Below are 21,707 nucleotides of genomic sequence, written 5' to 3'. Positions count from 1 at the left end.
CCCCCTCAAAACCCGCTTTTCTGGGTCTCACACGCACACCAGAGCTAAAAGCCTTTTATTATCATTACCTATTAAAAGGCTCGATAAAGATTAGTTCCGTACGTGTGAGCTCATGGGTTTATAGATATATAAACACTATCTTGTCCCCAATTTTCCCCTGCCCGTAGACATCTGTTCATTCCCCCCTCCGTATAAAAAGCCTTTTTAATATTTTATATTCATATATGCACACAAAGTAGTTAATTTCATCCCCAAACCCCACCCCGCCGTTAAAATTTCCATCTTTCCGGTGCCAAAAAGCGAAACTTACTATCAAAACTCTCCTTGACAGCGCCTCGAGCTTTTTTTATGTGCAAACACAACACAATGTTGACAATTTTTTTGTCAAAGAGACTCTCATGACTTATTTTTTGCAATTAAAGGAGCATATATAATATGGGTTATATTTTTTCGGCTTTTTTTGTTTGCTGAGCTGTCTGTCGCCTTTCAAAAGGATTCTCCTCTCTTGGGAAAAAAAATCTATATAAAAAAAAAGTTGGAGGTGTCCCAAGGTTGATCAGAACCACAGGAAAAGGAGTTTTTTTTGAAGGTGCGGCTGTTTTGTTTTTGTTATCCTCACACACACACAGAACACAAGAGAGGGGGAAACACAGGAGACTTCTTCTTTCCTCCCGTCGTCTTCACCAGAGCGAGGAAAAAAAAACCTGGAGAAAGATTTAAAAAAAAGGAACAGGGTTAAAAAACAGAATCATGAATCAAACCGTGCGTTTAAATTTTTTAAAAATTGTTCTAGGCGGAAAAATTAATTTAATTTTTTAAAAAAGTTTACCCACCCATCCCCCTCCTCACATACCTCAAACCAAAGCCTGGAATGGCGCAGTTGCCTGCGTCTCACTTTTTATACTCAGGATGCGGACGTCACAGTTGGGCGGGAAGGTCACGTGGTTCAAGCCGTTGGGTGTTTGAATCTGATTGGCTGCCCGGCAACTCGGCCGACGCAGGCGCCGACGTCTCCGGCACAACCGTCAGCGAGGAGCCATTAGCTGCAGGAGGGGGGGTCTGCTAATTGTCAATTGCTCCCTCCCTTCCCCCCATTCCATTACGTAATGGCCGCCAACGTCAGAATGAGTTGCAGATATTTTCAGTTGGCTGCGCAGGCGCACTCCGGTTTACTTTCCCCCCCCCCCCCCCCAAAGAAACCAATTTATTTATCTTTTTAAAAAAAAATCTCAATCCCCTCAGCTTCGGCCTCAGATCGAGTCTGTTATTAATTTGCCAATCGAAGAGGGGGAGGGAAGGAAAAAAAAGACAGACACATAAAACATTTCCTCGGAGGACAATTGTCGGGTCACGTGATGCGACGGAGCTTCTCCCCCTCCACAAAAAACACAATTAATTCCTGTCAGTGCAACAAGAAATTTGACATTGGATGGTTATTCTTGATTAAAACAGTTTTACTTTTTTCAAATTCAAGGACGGTTTTAGAACGTGGTGACGTCATGACAAACCACGCGGATTTCAAGCCAATGCATTAGTTTTTTTGTTGCTTCAAAAAAGGTGATTTTTTTTCAAACGATCGAAATGACATTTTTATTTTCAAACAAAACTTTGCTGTCAGTTAATGTTAATTTTGTTTGGAAAGTGGCTGGGGTCAGGATGACCTTTCACCCCGCCTGGCACAACAACAAGATGGCGGCGCTGGTCAGCCAGTTGTGTGGGCAACTCAGGGTAATGGCAGCACTGCACAGGGGTTTGCTGGTAAGATTCTGCTGCTGTTTCTTATGAATAAGGGTGTTCTAAATTGAAATTTAAAAGTAAAATTAAATTGGCCTTTTTTTTATAAAGTCAGCTAATATGCCTAGGCAACCTTCCACTTAGTAAAGAATGAATTTAACCCATTTTAAGGATGAAGGGAATATCAACACATCTGTCCCTCACTCCCCCTAAGTAGCAGGGACTGTACCCTGGGATGCTGAGCAGGGAGGAGTTTTAAATTTATTTATTAGTGTGATAAGTAGGCTTACATTAACACTGCAATGAAGTTACTGTGAAAATCCCTAGTTGCCACACTCCAGCGCCTGTTCGGGTACGCTGAGGGAGAATTTAGCATAGCCAATGCACCTAACCTGCGCATCTTTTGGACTGTGGGAGGGAACCTCGGGGAGAATGTGCAGACACCGCACAGACAGTGATCCAAGCTGGGAATCAAACCTGGTTTCCTGGTGCTTTAAGGCAGAGTCGCTAACAAATGTCCCACCTTGTCTTGGTTCTCCAGCCTTGCAACCCTGTAAGCTGTCTGTGCACCTAATTCTGGCCTCTTGAGGAACCCGTTGCGAATCTGTGGAATTCACTGCCCATTGAAGCAGTTGAGGCTACCTCATTGAATGTTTTTAAGGCAAGGATAGATAAATTTTTGAACAGTAAAGGAATTAAGATTTATGGTGAGCGGGTGAGTAAGTGGACCTAAGTTCACAAAAAGATCAGCCATGATCTTATTGAATGACGGAGCAGGCTTGAGGGGCCAGATGGCCTAGTTCTTATGCCTGTTTATTTTCTGATTATGCCATTTGGTGGTGGTGTTCTACATTGAAGGTGCTATGTAAATGCAAGCTGTTGTATCTTTGTGACGTTGGAATTCAGACGTATCAATTTTTGTTGGTGGGGGGATGCATATCAGAGGAGAGGACTTTTACAGAAGGAGGCCATTTGGCCCATTGAGTCTGCACCAATCCTCTGAAGAGCATCCCATCCATCCCCACCACCCTCCCTGCCCCATCCCCACCACCCTCCCTACCCCATCCCCATAACCCTCCCTGCCTCAACCCACACTCCAGCACATCTATCATAGCTAACCCACCTAACCTGCACACCTTTGGACTGTGGGAGGAAACCCATGCAGTCATCCAAGGTTGGAATCGAACCTGGGTCCCTAGCGCTGTGAGGCAGCAGTGCTAACCACTGTGCTGCCCCTTTATACCTTCATGGAATGGGGGCAGTGTGGTGGTCCTGACCAGGCCTAAATTGTCCTTCATTTGCTAGGCCATTTGCAGAGGGCAGACATAGGCCTCTACCAGTTAAGGATGGCAGATTTCCTTCCCAACCAGGCATCAGTGAACAATTGATGATGGTTGTTATGGTCACCAATATTAGGTTTATATTCCAGAGCAAACGTGACATTACCACTAGGCCACCACCTCATCTACTGATAGGTTTCGACACTTGATTCTGGTTGAGCCATTTTAATTACCCTCTTGGACTTCCTCCAGTGCCTCTTTATCTTTTTCAATATAATACAGAGACTAGAACTGCTCTCGGTGCTCCAAAGATCTATACAAGTTGTACATGACTTTGTGCTTTTCGATTCTGTCCCTCTAGGAATGAACCCCGGTCTGCTTTTTTTAAAAATCTCCTTTATTAGTATATGTTGTGTTGTCACTTTATCCCACCACCAAAATCCCTCTGTTCCTCTACCCCATTGAGGCACTTACTTTCTAAAGGAGTATTTGGCCTCCATTTCTTCCTACCTCACCCAACTCCCAGGTCTTGAACACAATACAGACGGTCACACTGGTACGGCAGTGAGAAAGTGCTACATTATCCGGGGTGGCGTGGGGGTGTTCCTTTGGGAAGGACTGTGAATGAAAGTTGTCATAAATCCCATGGTACGTTTGAAAAGAGAGCAGTTAGTTTTTCAGAATGTTCCGTGCGCAAAATGGTTGAACGTTCCCTTTTATTGGACTCTTCACTCTTCGCATTCAGGTTGGACTTCACAACAGCCGCTTCCTCCTCAAGCAGTTTACTTAGTTTGGCACGCCTTACTACTAGCTTACATGTTTACATTCTATTCTGCATATTCAATCACATGGGCCAATTTGGTCTCTGCCAATAACTTCTTTTGTATAACCAGGCTGTTTATACCACAGACCAAACAGTCCCTCAACATTTCTCCTAAAGCTGGGCCGAATTCGCATTGCTCTGCTAATCCTCTCAATCTGACCACAAAGCCCGAGATTGTCTCCCTGCTCTCAGATTGCTGAGTGAAATTTGTCCCTCAACATAATGATTGGAATAATTCTTAACCAGCCCAGCTATCTGGTCAAAAGAATGGGTGTCTGGAGCACCAGGCGATGTTAAACTTCTGAGTAAACTCTAAGTCTGTGGGCCACAAACTGTGAGCAGAATAACCTTCCGCTTTTCTTCAGGTGTTATCGCATTCACTACAAAAAAGTAACATAGCCTCTCAATATATTTAAGGATTGAAATGTTCTAATTTCCCAATCAAAGGCATTTTAACATGCACCTGTATTTTGCTTTTTCTTCTATTTGACACCCCAGCCTCTTTCCCCTGTTACGGTTCAGGTCAGAAACTCCAAAGTGTTTTATGAAGCCCACCTGAATCATAAGTTTTGCATCTTGAATTTGACTAGGATAAGCATGATGTGTCACTTCAGGTATGATTCAAGTGACCCACTAGGGAGCTTTTATCAAACAAAGTTTATTTAAGAATATAGTCAACATGTATAGTAAGAAAATTATCAAGAACTTTTATCAATTACAAACAAGAAACAAAACCACTATAATGTATAACCCTTAATGAGTTCCAATTAAAACCAAAACCCATAGACCACAAAAAACCCTTTTCACAGATTTAACACAGCACAGACTAATGCTCACTTGATACTGGGATCGAGACCATTAGTTGAATTCTGCAGTCCAATGCGCTTGAGACTCAGAACAGTCTGAAGACAAGACAACTTTTCAAAGCACCAAAGAGACTCTGGTCCAGCCCCCGACAACAGATGTTCTATCCCAGGAAGGCTTTCAGCTAAGCAGCAGAATTTCCCAAAACCAGGGAGAGAGAAGAGACGGTGCTTTCAGTGTGATGTCCACTGTCCCCTAAACCCAACTCAAACCTGCAGTTCAAAACTGAAACTGAAAACAATCCCTGTCGCCTGACCTGCCTTCTCCTCCTCCACTGACATCACCGAAGGCATGAAACCACTGAAGCTGTGAGCTGCAGAAATCACGTTTTTTAAAAAAAGACTTTCTTAAAGGGACACTAATGTCACCCCCCCCCCTCTCCCCACCAGCTGTGCACTGCAATCCCCAAAGAACTTGGAAAATTTTTCCTCATCGCCAGTGTAATAAATCAAGGGCGACTCAGGCTTAGGAACAATTGGGCTTTATTGCAAACACAAAGATTAACTATATATACAAATAGGATCCGACAGGATAACGATACAACTGTACACTTACTCCTCGCAGGCTCCAATTCAAGACCCGGGATACGCGCCGTAGCACACGATTCGCTCGACCTCCTCCCTTGACACTCAACAGTGTCCGACCCAAACTCGTGGCCCTCCGGGAATGCCCCCTTAAAGGGGCCACGCTCCCATATCTAGGTACTTGGAAATGTGGTGTTGGGGGCGGGGTGGGAGGAGTGAGGGTGATGACAAAGGCAAACTTGCTCCATCAAGCTTGACCCAAGCAGTCAGGATGCAAGTGAGCGAAGTGACCCCTGGAGTTCCCTCCTATCAGTTGTGTAATCTCCTGTGAGAGTTTTTCAGCCATTTCTGGGGTGGGGAAAAACATGGGAAATTCCTAAAGGAATCAAAACGAGTTCAGCAAATCGTAGGGATGAAGAGGGAGTTTCCAAAATTCTCTATTATTGGCACTGATAACTGGAAGCAAAAAATACACCCAGCTCCTCCTTCATCCAGTCCATGTCAACTGGCAACTCATCCTCTGAATCCAAGGAAAAATCTGCTGATATCCCTCATAGGCATAACCCAGCCACTCTTTCTAGTTCAGATAGTCCGGCCACACACACAAACATAGAGGAGGCCATTCAACCCTTCAAGTCTGCTCCACTATTTATTATGATCATGTCTGATCATCCAACTCTCAGTAACCTTTTCCCGCCTCCTCCACACCCCCACTCCTCCATATCCTTTGACCCTTTCGCCCCAAGTGCTTTATCTCACTCCTTGAAAACATTCAATGTTTTGGCCTCAATTGCTTTCCATGATGGTGAATTCCACAGGCTCGCCACTCTCTGGGTGAAGAGGTTTATCCTAATCTCATTCCTAAATGGTTTACCCATATCCTTAGGACTGTAATCCCTGGTTCTGGACACCCCCACCATTGTGAACATCCTTCCTGCATCTACCCTGTCTGGTCCTGTTAGAATTTTATAGCTTTCTATAAGATTTCCCCCCCTCATTCTTCTCAACTGCAGTGAATATAATCCTAACTAACTCCTCATACCTTCAGTCTTGATAGTCCTTGGTGCCCTAGTACTTGAGCTACTTTTGCAATACCCTCAAGGCACTGCCCATTGCCTTAAGGATCCTTTGTGATGGACTCCTAGATCCCTCTCTTGCTGAACAGACTTAAGTTCTGTACCAGGCATGGCATATACGTGCTTGGAGATAGGGTTGTCACGCAGGCTATCTATTTCTACATTGTACTGGTCACACCCCTTTTGGGTTCCACCTCCTTTTATGATGTAGGTAGCACTGCTGCCTCACAGTGCCAGGGACTCTGGTTTGATTCCCAGCTTGGGTCACTGTCGGTGCGGAGTCTGCACATGCTCCCCATGCTGTGTGGGTTTCCTCCGGGCGCTCCAGTTTCCTCCCACAGTCCGAAAGACGTACTGGTTAGGTGCATCGGCCATGCTAAATTCTCCCTCTGTACTCAAACAGGTGCCGGCGTGTGGCGACTAGCGGATTTTCACAGTAGCATCATTGCAATGTTGTGACACTAATAAATAAATAAATAAAATAAATCTGTCGGTCTACTCTCTTTATCACCATCAAAGTGATGGAAGACTCCTCTCCAGGGCACTGGTGAAGAGCAACAAGTTGCTTGCGACAAGTCCCCAGGCTGAGATTTTTTTTCTTTTGCAGACAGTAACCTCTTCCTTCAAGGGGGCCAATTTAAATCTGCCCTGCTCGTAGGAAAATTGAGAGGTGCGACGTGGGATTTTTATGCTGCCCGATTGAAGTTGGGTGTTGAGTGATATTGGACAGGGTGTAAAACCAACATCCGGCCTGGCAAATTGGTTTCAACTGACCCCAGGGATATTTGACCAATGATGTTTTCAGCTGTGCACAGTCCTGCTGACATTGTACATGTGAACACTCTCCACAGGGACTGCTGGCCAGTGTAAGAGTTTTAACAACACCAGGTTAAAGTCCAACAGGCTTATTTGGTAGCAAATGCCATTAGCTTTCGGAGCGCTGCTCCTTCGTCAGATGGAGTGGAAATCTGCTCTCAAACAGGGCACAACGTATCATTTGCCTCTCCTGCCTGCTGCACCTCTGTGAGGTCGCAGTGCTACCTGCATCATAAAAGGAGGTGGAACCCAAAAGAGGTGTGACCACTCCATCTGACGAAGGAGCAGCGCTCCGAAAACTAATGGCATTTGCTACCAAATAAACCTGTTGGACCTTAACCTGGTGTTGTTAAAACTCTTACCGTGTTTACCCCAGTCCAACGCCGGCATCTCCACATCAGTGTAATCAGCAGCGGGGACCCAGGAGTACTCTCTTTTCTGAAGCAACTGGCTCAGCCACTCAGTGTTGACAGAACAGGGGCCCTTTCCTGTCTTTGCGACTCTTCTCTGCTGTCACCTGAGCCGTGGAGTTTTCAAACGAGCTCTGTGAGCCACTTTTATCGCACCCGAAGCAGTCAGGTGCAGCCCCGTACAGTGTTTTGTTGCAAATATTGTGTGCGGTTGTGGGTGAACTGGCTGGCAACCACTGTCAACAACCCAACAGGCGAGTAGACAGAAATGCAAAGACACTGAGGAACTGTGTTCTGAAAGTGAGCCCTATTGCATAGAGGTTGCAGCACAGATCAAATCTGTGTTTATACTCCACGGGAGCCTCCTCCCACTCTACTTCACCAAAACCCGATTAATGTTGGAACAGGAAATTTTATATATCGCTTACAGGATGTGGGTGTCGCTGGCCAAGCCAGCATTTCTTGCCCATCCCTAATTGCCCCTTGAGAGGATGCTGGAGCAGCCTCCTTGAACCACTGCAGTCCCTAATTTGGATGAGGGAACAACATGTAACATCTCAAAGTTTGCAGATGATACCAAGTGAACTGTGACGAGGATGCAGAGATCCTTCAGAATGATCTGGACAGGTTGGATGAGTGGGCAAATCAATGGCAGATGCAGTATAATTTGGATAAATGTGAGGTTATTCACTTTGGAAGCAAAAACAAGAAGGCAGATTACTACCTGAATGGCTTTAAATTGAGAGGAGAGTGTGCAGCGGGACCTAGGTGCCCTGGTGCACTGAAGGTAAGCATGCAGGAAAGGAGGCAAATGATACGTTGGCCTTTCTTTGCGAGAGGTTTCGAGTACAGGAGGAGAGATGTGTTGCAATTATACAGGATCTTGGTGAGGCCACACCTAGAGTATTGTGTGCAGTTTTGGTCTCCTTTTCTGAGGAAGGATGCTCTTACTCTCGAGGGAGTGCAGCGAAGGTTTACCAGGCTAATTCTGGGGATGGCGGGACTGATGTATGAGGAGACGTTGACTAGGTTAGGATCGTTTTTGCTGGAGTTCAGAAGAATGGGGAGGGTGCGGTGTCTCATAGAGACTTATAAAATTCTAACAGGAGCAGACAGGGTAGATGCAGGGAGGATGTTCCCGATGGTGAGGGAGTCCAGAGTAAGAAGTCTAACAACACCAGCTTTAAGTCCAACAGGTTTATTTGGTAGCAAATGCCACTAGCTTTCGGAGCGCTGCCCCTTCGTCAGGTGGAGTGGGAAAGTTAGTGGCATTTGCTACCAAATAAACCTGTTGGACTTTAACCTGGTGTTGTTAGACTTCTTACTGTGTTTATCCCAGTCCAACGCCGGCATCTCCACATCATGAGGGAGTCCAGAACCAGGGGTCACAGTCTGATGATTCAGGGTAGGCCATTTAGGATGGAGATGAGGAGACATTTCTTCAGCCAAAGAATGGTGAGTCTATGGAATTCATTACCACAGTAGTTGATGCCAAAACATTGAATGTATACAAAAGGCGGCTGGAAATAGCACTTGGGGTGAATGGAATCAAAGGTTATGGGGAGAAAGCAGGATTAGGCTATTGAGTGGGACGATCAGCCATGATCATAATGAATGGCAGAGCAGGCTTGAACGGCCAAATGGCCTCCTCCTGCTCTTCTATGTTTCCAAGGTGTAGGTACATCCACAGTGGTGTCAGGGAGGGAATTCAGGATTTTAACCCACGGACAGTGAAGGAATACAATATATTTTCAAGTCAGGATGGTGAGTAACTTGGAGGAGAACTTGCAGGTAGTGTTGGTGGTCCTAGGTATTTGCTGCTCTTGTCCTTCTCAATGGTAAAGATGCTGCCTAAGGAACCTTGGTGAGTTCCTGTCGTGCATCTTGTAGTTGATGCACACAGCTGCCACTGTACACTGGTGATGGACGGAGTGACTGTTTGTGGATGGGCTGTTTTGTCCTGAATGTTGTCTCCTGTTGTCCTCCTGATCTATTTAAAGTTTGTTTATACCCCTTCTGCATGCGGTCTTCCTCCTCCACCTTCCCCTTCCTCAGTTCCTTTTCACAAACTGCTCACATCTGTATTACCTTCCAGTTCTGGTGAAGGATAAGACGCCTGAAACTGTCCCAGGTGCTGCCCAATCTGCGTTACAGATTACTGATGGGACAGTGAAAAAGGAGATTTACAGAGTAAAGCTGTCCCCATCAAACTGGGCAGGTACAAAACTGTACTGGGCGGGGGAGGGGAGGTGGGGTGGCAGAGAAGGTTGGGGGTAGGAAGGATATGCTGACAGGGTGTTGGACTGGGGAACGGAGATTTAGCAGTGATTTAATTTCTCTGGTTTCTCCTTCTCTGCCTGCAGAGCGCGACTTCGCAATGGAGGATGCTGCAACCAGCTGGCCATTCTTTCAGTACCGCGTCAGACCAGACTACCTTCGACCTGATCTCTCGCTACAAGGAACGCCCGTGGGAATACCTGCAGAGCGAAGGTTCTTGCTGCATATTTATTAAACTACAAGTTGTGTTCTATGCTGCCTCCACCAGTGGAAATGACTCCTGAGTGGCGCACAGTGATTACTGGAAGCTTGTTCAGACTGTGGGTTTCTCTTGGAAGCCGTCCCTAACTCTGTGTTGATCGCTGTGGAATTCACCCCTCGAATCAGAAAAATTTGAGAGCCTTCGAATTTTGCTTAAATGTCAAAAGTCTATGAATGTGAGCTGAGGCCTCTGCGTATAAGCCGATAGTATGCGACATAGAATTGCTTTCAGTTACTCACTTATTGAGAAAGCTAGCTGCACGATATTGCAAATAAGACCATAATATAAAGGGCAGTTTTACGCCATTCAGCCCATCAAGTCTGCTCTACATTCAATCACGGCTGATAAGTTTCTCAACCTCATTCTCCCACTTTTTCCCCACAACCTTTGATCCCCTTACCAATCAAGAACCTATCTATCTCTGTCTTAAAAATACTCAATGACACGGCCTCCTCAGCCTTCTGTGGCAATGAATTCCACAGATTCACCACCCTCTGGCTGAAGAAATTTATCCTCATCTTGGTTCTAAAGGGTCGTCCCTTTCCTCTGAGGCTGTGCCCTCGGATCCTGGTCTCTCCGACTAATGGAAACATCTTCCCCACGTCCACTCCATCCAGGACTTTCAGTGTTCTGTAAGTTTCAATGGGATTCCCCCCCTCCCCCCTCACCCTTCTAAACTCCATTGAATCCAGACGTCAGGCACTCCTCAAACGTCAAGGCTTTCATTCCCAGGATCATTCTCATGAACCTCCTCTGGACCCTCTCCAAGGCCAGCACATCCTTCCTTAGATACAGGGCTTAAAATTACTTGCTATATACCAAATGTGGTCTGAATAGAGCCTTGTAAAGCCTCAGCAGTACATCCTCTCCCTTTGTACTCTAGTCCTCTTGAAATGAATGCTAGCATTGCATTTGCCCTCCTAACTACCAACCCAACCTGCAATAGAGGATTGTCACTCTTAAGCAGTATGGGGAAACTAGGCTGCCACATTAACTTGCAGATTAGGCACCTTTGTAGTTGCCTGTGGGCTCCTCTATCTGGGAGGTTACTCTGTGCATGAATCAATAGCTTTGTTTCGTTTTAAGGGTCGTGGTTAATGTACCAGAATACAACAGTATTTATTAGCTGCACTAACCTACCATTGACTTGGCAATTGAGCATTTGGGAGACTTGATGTTATGGCTACTTAGAACTTTAGCACTTTTACTTCCTGCTGGTTTTAGGGTCTAATGGGTGTCAAGCCAGACATGATGGTGTCAGAAGATCTTGATGGACTGTGAGAAACCGGGTGGGACAGTGGGTCAGACACTGTCCTTTTTCCCCCCTCTGGGACTGGGTGGGACAGTGGGTCAGACACTGTCCTTTCCCCCTCTGGGACTGGGTGGGACAGTGGGTCAGACACTGTCCTTTTCCCCCCTCTGGGACTGGGTGGGACAGTGGGTCAGACACTGTCCTTTCCCCCTCTGGGACTGGGTGGGACAGTGGGTCAGACACTGTCCTTTCCCCTCTTGGACTGGGTGGGACAGTGGGTCAGACACTGTCCTTTCCCCCTCTGGGACTGGGTGGGACAGTGGGTCAGACACTGTCCTTTCCCCCTCTGGGACTGGGTGGGACAGTGGGTCAGACACTGTCCTTTCCCCCTCTGGGACTGGGTGGGACAGTGGGTCAGACACTGTCCTTTCCCCCTCTGGGACTGGGTGGGACAGTGGGTCAGACACTGTCCTTTTTCCCCCCTCTGGGTCAGATGATGAAGGATGACCTTCTTTCAGTACTGCGTCAGACCAGACCACCTTCGACCTGATTCCTGGTGTATCCACAACCCACTGCATTCTGAAAGCAGATGAGTTTAAGATATTACTGCTCATCTGCCATCAGAATCTCCTAAAGAGGGATGGTAGAGATGTTTCACAAATTGGTTACTCCCACATCAACTTTGTACATGCTAATCAGTCTTCATCATATCATCATTCCGCTTTCTCAAGACCCAGGAGTTGATGACATGTTGGCAACCTTCAAGGGCCATGCTGGACTCCCCGACATCTTGTATTCCCATTTTCCTTTTCAACACTTTTTGTTTTGGTTTAACTGTTGGAGTCCCTCGGCAAAAATTTTTCCTCAGTCTTTTTCTTTTTACATTAAAACATAGAAACTAGAAGTAGGAGTAGGCCCTTCGAGCCTGCTCCGCCATTCATTTTGATCATGACTGATCATCAAATTCAATATCCTGATCCCCCCCCCATATCCCTTGATCCCTTTAGCCCCAAGAGCTATATCAAATTTCTTCTTGAAATCACACAGTGATGCTTTGTGTTGCAGAGTACATTGAGCGATATGGCAAACAGCCAATTTGGGCTGACTATCGGAGGAACCACAAGGGTGCGATCCCACCTCAGAAGACCAGGAAAACCTGCATTGTAAGATCATCGCTCTCCTCGTGGCTGTTCATTTTCTTTTTCCAGATTTTGTAACTGCACTGGTTCTCACGGCTCTACCCATCTGGCGCGCTGCCTTCGGTTTTAGTGCACCGGATCTTGGGTTTTTACCGTTGTTTTTTTTTGTTTTGGAAAGGATTGCAACACCAGTGTGGCGGCACAGTGGATAGCATTGCTGTCCCTCGGCACCAGATACCCGGGTTCGATTCCCGGCTTGGGTGACTGTGTGGAGTTTGCATGTTCTCCCCGTGTCTGCATGGGTTTTCTCCGGGTGCTCCTCCCACAATCCAAATATGCGCACGTTAGGTGGATTGGCCATGTTAAATTGCCCCTTAGTGGCCCAGGATATGTAAGTTAGGTGGGCTGGCCATGCTAAATGCGCAGGGTTACGGGGATTGTCCGGAGAGGGCTGGTCCTGGGTAAGATGCTCTTTCGGAGAGTCAATGCAGATTCGATGAGCCAAGTGGCCTCCTTCTGCACTGTCGGGATTCTATGGATTCGGTATCCAACAGCTTCCTGAGTTAAATTCGGGGCGGGGTTTCAAAAGGATAAACCTGGCTTTGGCTGTCATCCAAAGGCTCAGTTGCCATGTCCTTAGTCACTGGCACCAAGTCCCATTCCCCCATCACCCCTGTGCTCAGTAGCCTATATTGGCTCCCTTAAAACATTTTACTTTCAAATTTCTCATCGTTGTTTTCTGATCTCTCCCAGATCTTGCCTTTTCCTGTCTCTGTGACCCCCACAAGCCCTCTGAGACCTGATTATGGCCTTTTGAGCATCTCTGATATTTATCACTCCACCATGCTCTGGGCTGCCTCCCTCAACCTCTTCACCTCCTTATTTTCTTTCTCCTTTTTAAGATGCTCTTTAAAACCTATTTCTTTGGCCAACTCTTTCTCCACCTGCCCTAATATCTCCTGATGTGGTTTGGTGTCACATTTTTGCTTCATAAAACACACCAGTGAAGCATCTTTCAGAGGCTTTATTACCTAAAAGCTCTGCACAGATCCAAATTCACAGAATTGCACAATCGTTACGGTGCATATATCTTCACAGATTGTTACGGGGCAGAAGGAAGCCATTCGGCCCAGTGTCTGCACCAACTCTCCGAATTAGCATTTTAACTCATGCCATTTCCCTGCCTTCTCCCCCAACCTGGAATCCCTCGATTGAACCTGTACCCACCACATTCTCGGCCCACTCCAGAGTCGCTCTCTCCCCTCCCCCCTCGTCTCTTCCTCTCGCTCCCCCTCGTCCCTCCCTGTCTCTCTCTCTCTCTCTACCCCTCCCCATATCTTTCTCTCTCCCCCTCCCTCCCTGTCTCTCTCTCCCCCCCACCCCCCCCCCCCCCGTATTCCAGACCCTGACCACTCACTGTCTGAAAGGATATTTCCCGCGTAATTTTTTGCTGCCTTTTGTCAATTACTTTAAATCTGATCCCCGTTCTTGATCCTTTCACAAGTGGGAGCAGTCCTCTTTCTCCCCCCATTCCACCAAATCTCCTCTCGGTATTTTTTTCCTCCAAGGGCAAGTGTTCCATCTTCTCCAGTTTCTGATCCCTGGGACCATTCTCATCAACCTCTTCCACACTCTCTCCAATGCTTTCACGTCCTTCCTGTAGAGTGGCGCCCAGAACTGTACACAGTATTCCAGCTGAGGTCCAACCAGTGTCCTATACCACTTCAACTCATCGCATTCCCTTGGGTTTGGAAAGTTGAGGTAGGGCTTGATTGATTTAAGGGATTGGATAAAGTCGGTCCAGAGAAGCTGATTTTTGCGCTGGGGGGAATTGAGGGGGTGTGAAATTGTGTCGTTCTGGAGTGAAATGACGAATCTCCCTTTTTGCATTGAAGGGGATTATAGAATCATATCCTACAGTGCAGAAGGAGGCCATTCGGCCCATCCAGGCCCTATCCCCACAACCCCAATCTGTTAACCCCCTGACATTAGGGTGAATTTAGCATGGCCAACCAACCTAACCCGCACATCTTTGGACTGTGGGAGGAAACCCATGCAGACACGGGGAGAACGTGCAAACTCCACACAGACAGTGACCCTAGGCCGGAATTGAACCGGGTCCATGCGATGTGAGGCAGCAGTGCTAACCACTGTGCCACCGTGCCGCCCATTCTTTATTAGTGCATCTTCACACATACTTTTTCCGCTTTTGGGGAATAATGGGGGAAGCGATGGAAGGATTCCCGAGCTGACTTCTCAGCCCATTGAACCGCGTTACGAACGCTCCTTCTGTGGCCAACAAGTCCCTGGCGTTGGACTTTAACCCAAAACTTAGGTAGGGCTGCGGTCCACCGCACCACAAGTTCTCCTAAAGGGGAGAACTCAAAGGCAATGAGGCCGATTCAAATACTCAGGACTGAGATGGGTAGATTTTTATTAACTCGAGGGGTCTGGAGAAAAGGCAAGATAAATGGAATTGTGGTGCAGATCAACCCACGTTCGAATTAAATTTGGCTGAAGACTCGACGGGTTGCCTGGTGGCCGAAAAAAACCAAATGCTAGAAATACTCAGCAGGTCGGGCAGCATCTGTAGGGAGAAAAAGGAAAGGATAACTCGTCCTCGAATGGTCTAGTTGGACCAATGAGCGGCACAGGCTTGGAGGGCCGAAGGGCCTGTTTCCTGTGCTGTACTGTTCTTTGTTCTTGTTCTAGATGCTGTCTGAACTCTGAGCATCTCCAGCATTTTCTGTTTCTATTTCAGATTTTCAGAATCTGCAGTACTTATTCCATTGGTGCATGTGGTTTCTGTGCTGTGGACTCTGTGTAACTGTGTGCCACTCGTCTTGCTGCCTTTAGTAAATCCCCGAGCCTCTCGCTCTTCCTGCACCCCCTTTCGACTGGTCCTATCGTAACGTGCTGTTTTTCTTCCGCAGAGAGGGGACAAACTAAGCGGCAATCCCTGCCCGATATGCCGAGATCCGAAGATCCAGGTTGACCACCGGGTGAGTGTCTCCAAAGGCCTGCAGGTTTTGAGTCCCCGGGGGATGCGGGTGTATCCTGCAAGCCTGCTTTTATAACCCTTTCTGCACTTCTCTGAGAGAGTGGCTGTGGGGCTTCAGAGAGACAGGGCACAGTAAGGACTTGTCACACCTGTTTGAAGGGCTCTAGGAGTCAGCCACATAGTGCGGACCAGACCGAGTATAGATGGCAAATACCTGAAGAACATTTGCTGAGTAGCTGGGGCTGGCTGGGTTTCATAATGGTCATTTTCAATGTTGATAGCAATGAGTGGGGGGTGGTGTTGGTAACACATTGGTAACGTCAGTGGAAGTCCAGACTAATGCTCCAGTGTCATGTGTTCAAATCCCATCATGCAGTTGGGGGAATAAAACGCTCATCCCATTGATAATTGATCTAAAAAAATCCATCCATTCCTTTAGGAAAGGAAAGGGCTGCATGGTGGCACAGTGGTTAGCACTGCTGCCTCGCAGCACCAGGGACCCAGGTTCGATTCCCGGTTTGGGTCACTGTCTGTGCAGAGTCTGCACATTCTCCCAGTGTCTGCGTGGGTTTCCTCCGGTTTCCTCCCACACTCCAGTGATATGCGGGTTAGGTGGAATGGCTATGCTAAATTGCCCCTTAGTATCCCAAGATGTGTAGGTTAGGGGATTAGCCATGGGGAATGTGTGGGGTCATGGGAATAGGGTGGGAGAGAGGGCCTAAATAAGATACACCGTTAGAGAGTCAGGGCAGAATTGATGGGCCGAATGGCCTCTTCTGCACTGTGGGGATTCTATGAAATCTGCTGTCCTGCAGCAATGGGATTGACTCTTAACTGCCACATGAAACTGGCAGCTCACCACTACCTACCTGCTCAAGAGCAACTGGGGATAGGCAATAAATGCTGACCTTGCCAGCGAAGCCCACTTTTCGAGACTGAATAATTTTAAAAAGATGTTTTTATCTTGCTCACCTCAACTTTAAAATTCTCATCCTAGTGTTCAAATTCCTTCTTGCCCCATCCTTTCCTATTTCTGCAACTGCCTCCAACCCTCGGTGATATCTGGTGCAATTCTGGTTCCTTGCGAGCCCCAACTCCCTTTGCCCTGCCCTTGGTGACCATACCTTCCACCTGCCTCGCCCCCAGTCTCTGGAATTCTCTCCCTAAACCCTACCCCTTTGACCAAGATTTTAATCACCTGTACCAATCTCCTTAAGTAGCTTGTTGTCAAACTTTCATTAATGCTGTTGGGTGATTACCACTATTGAGAAAGGAACAGCAGGTTGCAGCTTATTTTAAGCTCAGAGAAAACTTAAGAGGATGGAGGTCTGAGGATGTATTGCACAAAGTTAACATGGAAAGAATGTTTCCACTTGTGGGAGGAAGTTAGGAGTCATAAATCCATTCAGGAAATAAAGAAATGCTTCTTTACCTAGAAGGTGGTTAGAATGTTTAACCCACTACCACAAAGTGGCTGAGATGAACAGTATGGAGAGGCTTCTGAGAGGAATCTCCATGAGAGTACATGGTGAAACCAGTGTTATGCATTTGTGGTTGCAGGTTCCTTTAATCACGTGGTTTGATGGCGATATCATTAGGGTGTTGCAGAAATCGCTGTTTCACTTTCAGTTTGTACTTGGGACAGGAAAAAAGCTCCCAGAATGAATCTGTTGATACTTTGAGTCTACGTGTGCGGACTACATCTTTTCTTTTTGTTTAAAACCCACAAGTCAGGACATTACAACCAGGGAATGAGAAGAAATGGTAACAGGCCAAAAGATGGATGGCATGATAGCACAGTGGTTAGCACTGCTGCCTCACAGCGCCAGGGACCTGGCTTCGATTCCCGGCTCGAGTCACTCTGTATGTTCTCTCCGTATCTGCGTGGGTTTCCTCCAGCTGCTCCGATTTCCTCCCGCAGTCCGAAAGACGTGCTTGTTGGTGTACTGGCCATGCTAAATTCTCCCTCAGTGTACCCGAACAGGCGCCAGACTGTGGCGGCAAGGGGATTTTCACAGTAACTTCATTGCAGTGTTGATGTAAGTCCACTTGTAACTAATAAGTAGACTTTTAAAAAAGTTACTTTAGAAGGCAGGTAGATGAGAGGAGACACGTGTGACGTATAAAAACCAGCACAAATCCATCAGGCTGAGAAGGCCTGTTTGTGTTCTGTGTGATTCAGAATTTTTGTCATGGCAAACTAGGGCTGAGTTTATTTTGTACTAACTGTGCGCTGCATCATTGTGACTCTGGCTTCCATTTCCCGCAGAACGTGAAGCTCCTGGAACAATTCATTTGTTCTCATTCCGGTATCGTCTATCATCCAATCAGAACCGGTAAGCACCCGATTCGTCACTGAATTGACAAAACCGGTGAATCACTCGGCAAATCGGCTCCCCTCCTGGCTCAATGCAACTACAGTAGGAGTTTTAACAACACCAGGTTAAAGTCCAACAGGTTTATTTGGTAGCAAATACCATTAGCTTTCGGCGCGCTGCTCCTTCGTCAGATGGAGTGGAAATAAGAGATTTCACTGAGTGGAAAACAGTGATTTCCACTCCATCTGACGAAGGAGCAGCGCTCCGAAAGCTAATGGTATTTGCTACCAAATAAACCTGTTGGACTTTAACCTGGGGTTGTTAAAACTCTTACTGTGTTCACCCCAGTCCAACGCCGGCATCTCCACATCAATGCAACTATCCAGCTCGTGGCTGAACGCAACAGACCAGAAGGTCTCCAAGTTAATTCACAAGTTGATTGCAGCGAGAGGTGTGGGGGGAGGTTTCTTTCTTTCCTCCTCCTCCTGCCCCCACTTCTGGGACTGGGTGGGACAGTGGGTCAGACGCTGCCCTTTCTCCCCCTCTGGGACAGTGGGTCAGACGCTGCCCCTTCTCCCCCTCTGGGACAGTGGGTCAGACGCTGCCCTTTCTCCCCCTCTGGGACAGTGGGTCAGACGCTGCCCTTTCTCCCCCTCTGGGACAGTGGGTCAGACGCTGCCCTTTCTCCCCCTCTGGGACAGTGGGTCAGACGCTGCCCTTTCTCCCCCTCTGGGACAGTGGGTCAGACGCTGCCCTTTCTCCCCCTCTGGGACAGTGGGTCAGACGCTGCCCTTTCTCCCCCTCTGGGACAGTGGGTCAGACGCTGCCCTTTCTCCCCCTCTGGTTCAGTGGGTCAGACGCTGCCCTTTCTCCCCCTCTGGTTCAGTGGGTCAGACGCTGCCCTTTCTCCCCCTCTGGGACAGTGGGTCAGACGCTGCCCTTTCTCCCCCTCTGGGACAGTGGGTCAGACGCTGCCCTTTCTCCTTCTGGGACTCGGTGGTTGGGGTACGTATTTATTCTGTTACTGAATGGCAACTCTGCTTCATTTCATTGGATCCTAGGTGTCTGTATGAAACAGTACAAGAAGTTGACCAAAGCAATACAAGATGCTAAGGATCATGGTAAGAAGCCTGGGGAATGGGGGAACTCAATGATGTGTAATTAAGGGAAGAAGAAGAGGGTTGTGGAGGAACCCTGATCCAATTACATTGTGAATTGTCTGGATTTAAACCTCTGCTTGGAGCACATAAGGCAGTGTAATGAGTTCAACTCTCCATTTAACCCCTCGGACCTGGGTGATGGGGGCCGTGTATACCATCTACAAGATGCACAGCAGGAACTCAACAAGGTTCCTTCGGCAGCACCTCCCAAATCCCTGACCATGAATATTCTAGAAGGACAAGAGCAGCAGATACCAGGTGAAAACACCACCACCTGGAGGTTCCCTCCAAATCACTCCATCCTGACTTGAGAATATGGCTTCTGTTCCTTCACTGATCGCTGGATCAAAATCCTAAAATTTCCTCCCTAACAGTACTGCGGGTGTATCTACACCTCTGGGACTGCAGTGGCTCAAGAAGGCAGCTCACCACTGCCTTTTCAAGGGAGATTAGGGATGGACAATAAATGCTGATCTAGCTAGAGGTGCCACATCCCATCAATTAGTTTTTTTAAAAAGGCAGAGGTGTGATAGCCACTGTTCCTAACTAACCTATTGACAATTTTGTTCAACTTAGTGTACTGTTAACAGCCACTTAGGACCCCCCGGCTGAGCTGAACCCCAGTGAGTGTTTTTTTAAAATTGGGTTTTGATTAGGATTAGAGATTGACAAAATGAAGAGTAAAGCAATAAACCTATTATTCAAGGTTCAGTTCCTGAGTTGTTATAAATTCACCTTTTCCATTTAGACTGGTCGCACGCGCCTCACTGTTAATTCCGTCTCCTAATTCCATCTATTGCAGGTTTGCTCTCGTTCCAAGTAGCCCGCATTGAGATCAATCCAGACGATTACTTTATTTCCCATGGGGCAGTGGGCAAAACCCCACCCCCACCCCAGCAGGAGGGACCCTGGTACAGCTGGTATCAGTGGCAGGAGCCACCTGAGAAGGAGGTTGCTCGGATTCGTAAGATGTACAAACCCTTTCTGAAGGAGAACGTCACTCAGACTTTGACGAAAACACCCTAAGCTTGATCAGCAGCTGATGGGACCATTTCAAAAAGATATGGGAATGAGATTCTGGAGCACGTTCAATTAAATTTGAATAAAATGCACAACTCAACGACCAAGCTTACTCGCTACAGTTTGTGATGGATTGGGAATTGGTACGGAATATCCTGCCTCAATCTGAGCTATTTAACATCTAAACATGTATAGTTAAGGAGCAGATGACCGTTGGAAAGGGGTTGAGAGATTTATTTGGATGGTACCAAGGATATGGGGGGAATTCGGAGCTCTGGAGAGGTTTAAAAGGTCTTCAAAATTCTAAGTTTTCACAAGAGTAGAAACATTCCTGTGGAGTCCCTGGGCATGTTTTACTACATTAAACATGCAACATTAATGTTGATCCAAGATAATCAAAAGGGCATAAATTTGAGAATGTGCAAAGTAATTGAAAGTGGGATAGGAGGAATACAATTCTTTCAGCGAGTTGTGATCCAGAATGCACCGTGTGAAAGGATGGCGGTAACCGGGTCAACAGTAACTTTCGGAAGAGATTGTGATATATACTCCAAGGGGAAAACATTTATTGGGCTGTGAATGAGTAGCTGGGGGAATTGAAACTAATTGGATGCTAGCCCAGGAATAATGGGCTGAATGGTTGCCTTCTGTACCATAATCATGCTAAATGGTAAGGCAATACTTGGAGGCCAGTCTGAGAATACAAATTATCCATGGATTTGGTGTTACTGTGATCTGTCAGCATTTAGAGGATGGTAATGCTCTTGTACGTCTTAGATATGGAAACCAAGCAAACTCAGTGGCCCAGGCCAATGTCAATAATTAATCAGATAAAAGGGGAAGAATGAGCCTCTCGTATTAAGTCCAGCTGACAAGTGTTGCATTATCCTTATGAATGAACCTATTCAGGTAGCCAGAAGCTTACTATTGTCTCCTGGTGTGATTTTTAAAATTCTTGTGCAGATGGGGTCAGGGACGTGTGGTCCCACAGTCCCTTCTCTACCAGACCATAGCTAAACTCATTGGGGTGGAGTCAATGGAATGTACCCCACTAGCAAAGCACCAATCAGACAGACACAAGTAAATTCTTTGCTTGCTGCTTCACTGTTTGCTTTTGGAGACTAACACTGGGTGACAGAAATTGGGCCAGATAAACCAAAGCAAAAGAAAAGATTTCCACAAATGTGTTGCTATTTCTATGACAAAATAAATATTGCTCCTACTAATATGTAAATTGTGATAATTGAAAATTGCAGACACGTACAGCCAGTAACTACTGTGGGTCTTTTCTGATCCATGACATTACATTCAGGTTGGCTGAAGCTACAGCACATTCAGTAAAATATTAACAATGGACAGTTAGAAGCTTTAAGAATGAGACCGACTACACTCCATGTCTCAATGAGGTACTGTGCTGTGGCTGGGTAGAGGAAACAAGCTGAACTCCCTGTACTATTCCTGCCTTGAGCTTTTCTTCAAAGATGTGCATGTGAGTTACAAACTATCTCTCCCTCCTATCTGAACTACTGCTGTAAATTCAGCATCCTGTTGAAAGTACTGCTTTGGGCTTGTTAACCCATGGTTTTCCTCAGCAGAAATACCTCTGACAACAAGCAGCTAGAGGTTAAGTAGAGGGGCTCCACAGCTGTCAGTCACCACCGTGTAACACTCCGTCTAAGCATTATGCATTTAACCAGTGTGTACCCTAATAATAACCACTGCAAGCAATAAAATCCATTACTTGTTCTTTG

At 46.8% G+C, this 21,707-nt stretch overlaps 1 protein-coding gene across 1 annotated transcript; it reads left to right on the top strand.

The window, feature by feature from the left end:
* The first annotated feature begins 1,404 nt into the window (after nucleotides 1-1,404).
* mrps18b (mitochondrial ribosomal protein S18B) lies at nucleotides 1,405-21,707 on the top strand. Its single transcript, XM_078217475.1, has 7 exons — nucleotides 1,405-1,758; nucleotides 9,891-10,017; nucleotides 12,384-12,481; nucleotides 15,391-15,459; nucleotides 17,728-17,794; nucleotides 18,838-18,897; nucleotides 19,739-21,707. The coding sequence occupies exons 1-7, from the start codon at nucleotides 1,582-1,584 to the stop codon at nucleotides 19,960-19,962; spliced, it is 822 nt and encodes a 273-aa protein (XP_078073601.1). The 5' UTR covers nucleotides 1,405-1,581; the 3' UTR covers nucleotides 19,963-21,707.

This window comes from Mustelus asterias, chromosome 8 (assembly GCF_964213995.1).
Source record: "Mustelus asterias chromosome 8, sMusAst1.hap1.1, whole genome shotgun sequence".
NCBI lineage: Eukaryota > Metazoa > Chordata > Chondrichthyes > Carcharhiniformes > Triakidae > Mustelus > Mustelus asterias.
Note: the sequence above shows the minus strand (reverse complement) of the source record. Positions and strands in the feature narration are given on the sequence as shown.

Bases quoted from the DNA above. Each gene is read 5' to 3' on its own strand.
- mrps18b (XM_078217475.1), top strand. From the start codon at position 1,582: ATGACATTTTTATTTTCAAACAAAACTTTGCTGTCAGTTAATGTTAAT. The intron at 17,795-18,837 runs GTAAGCACCCGA...ATTGGATCCTAG, and splicing joins CTATCATCCAATCAGAACCG to GTGTCTGTATGAAACAGTAC. The intron at 18,898-19,738 runs GTAAGAAGCCTG...CATCTATTGCAG, and splicing joins ACAAGATGCTAAGGATCATG to GTTTGCTCTCGTTCCAAGTA.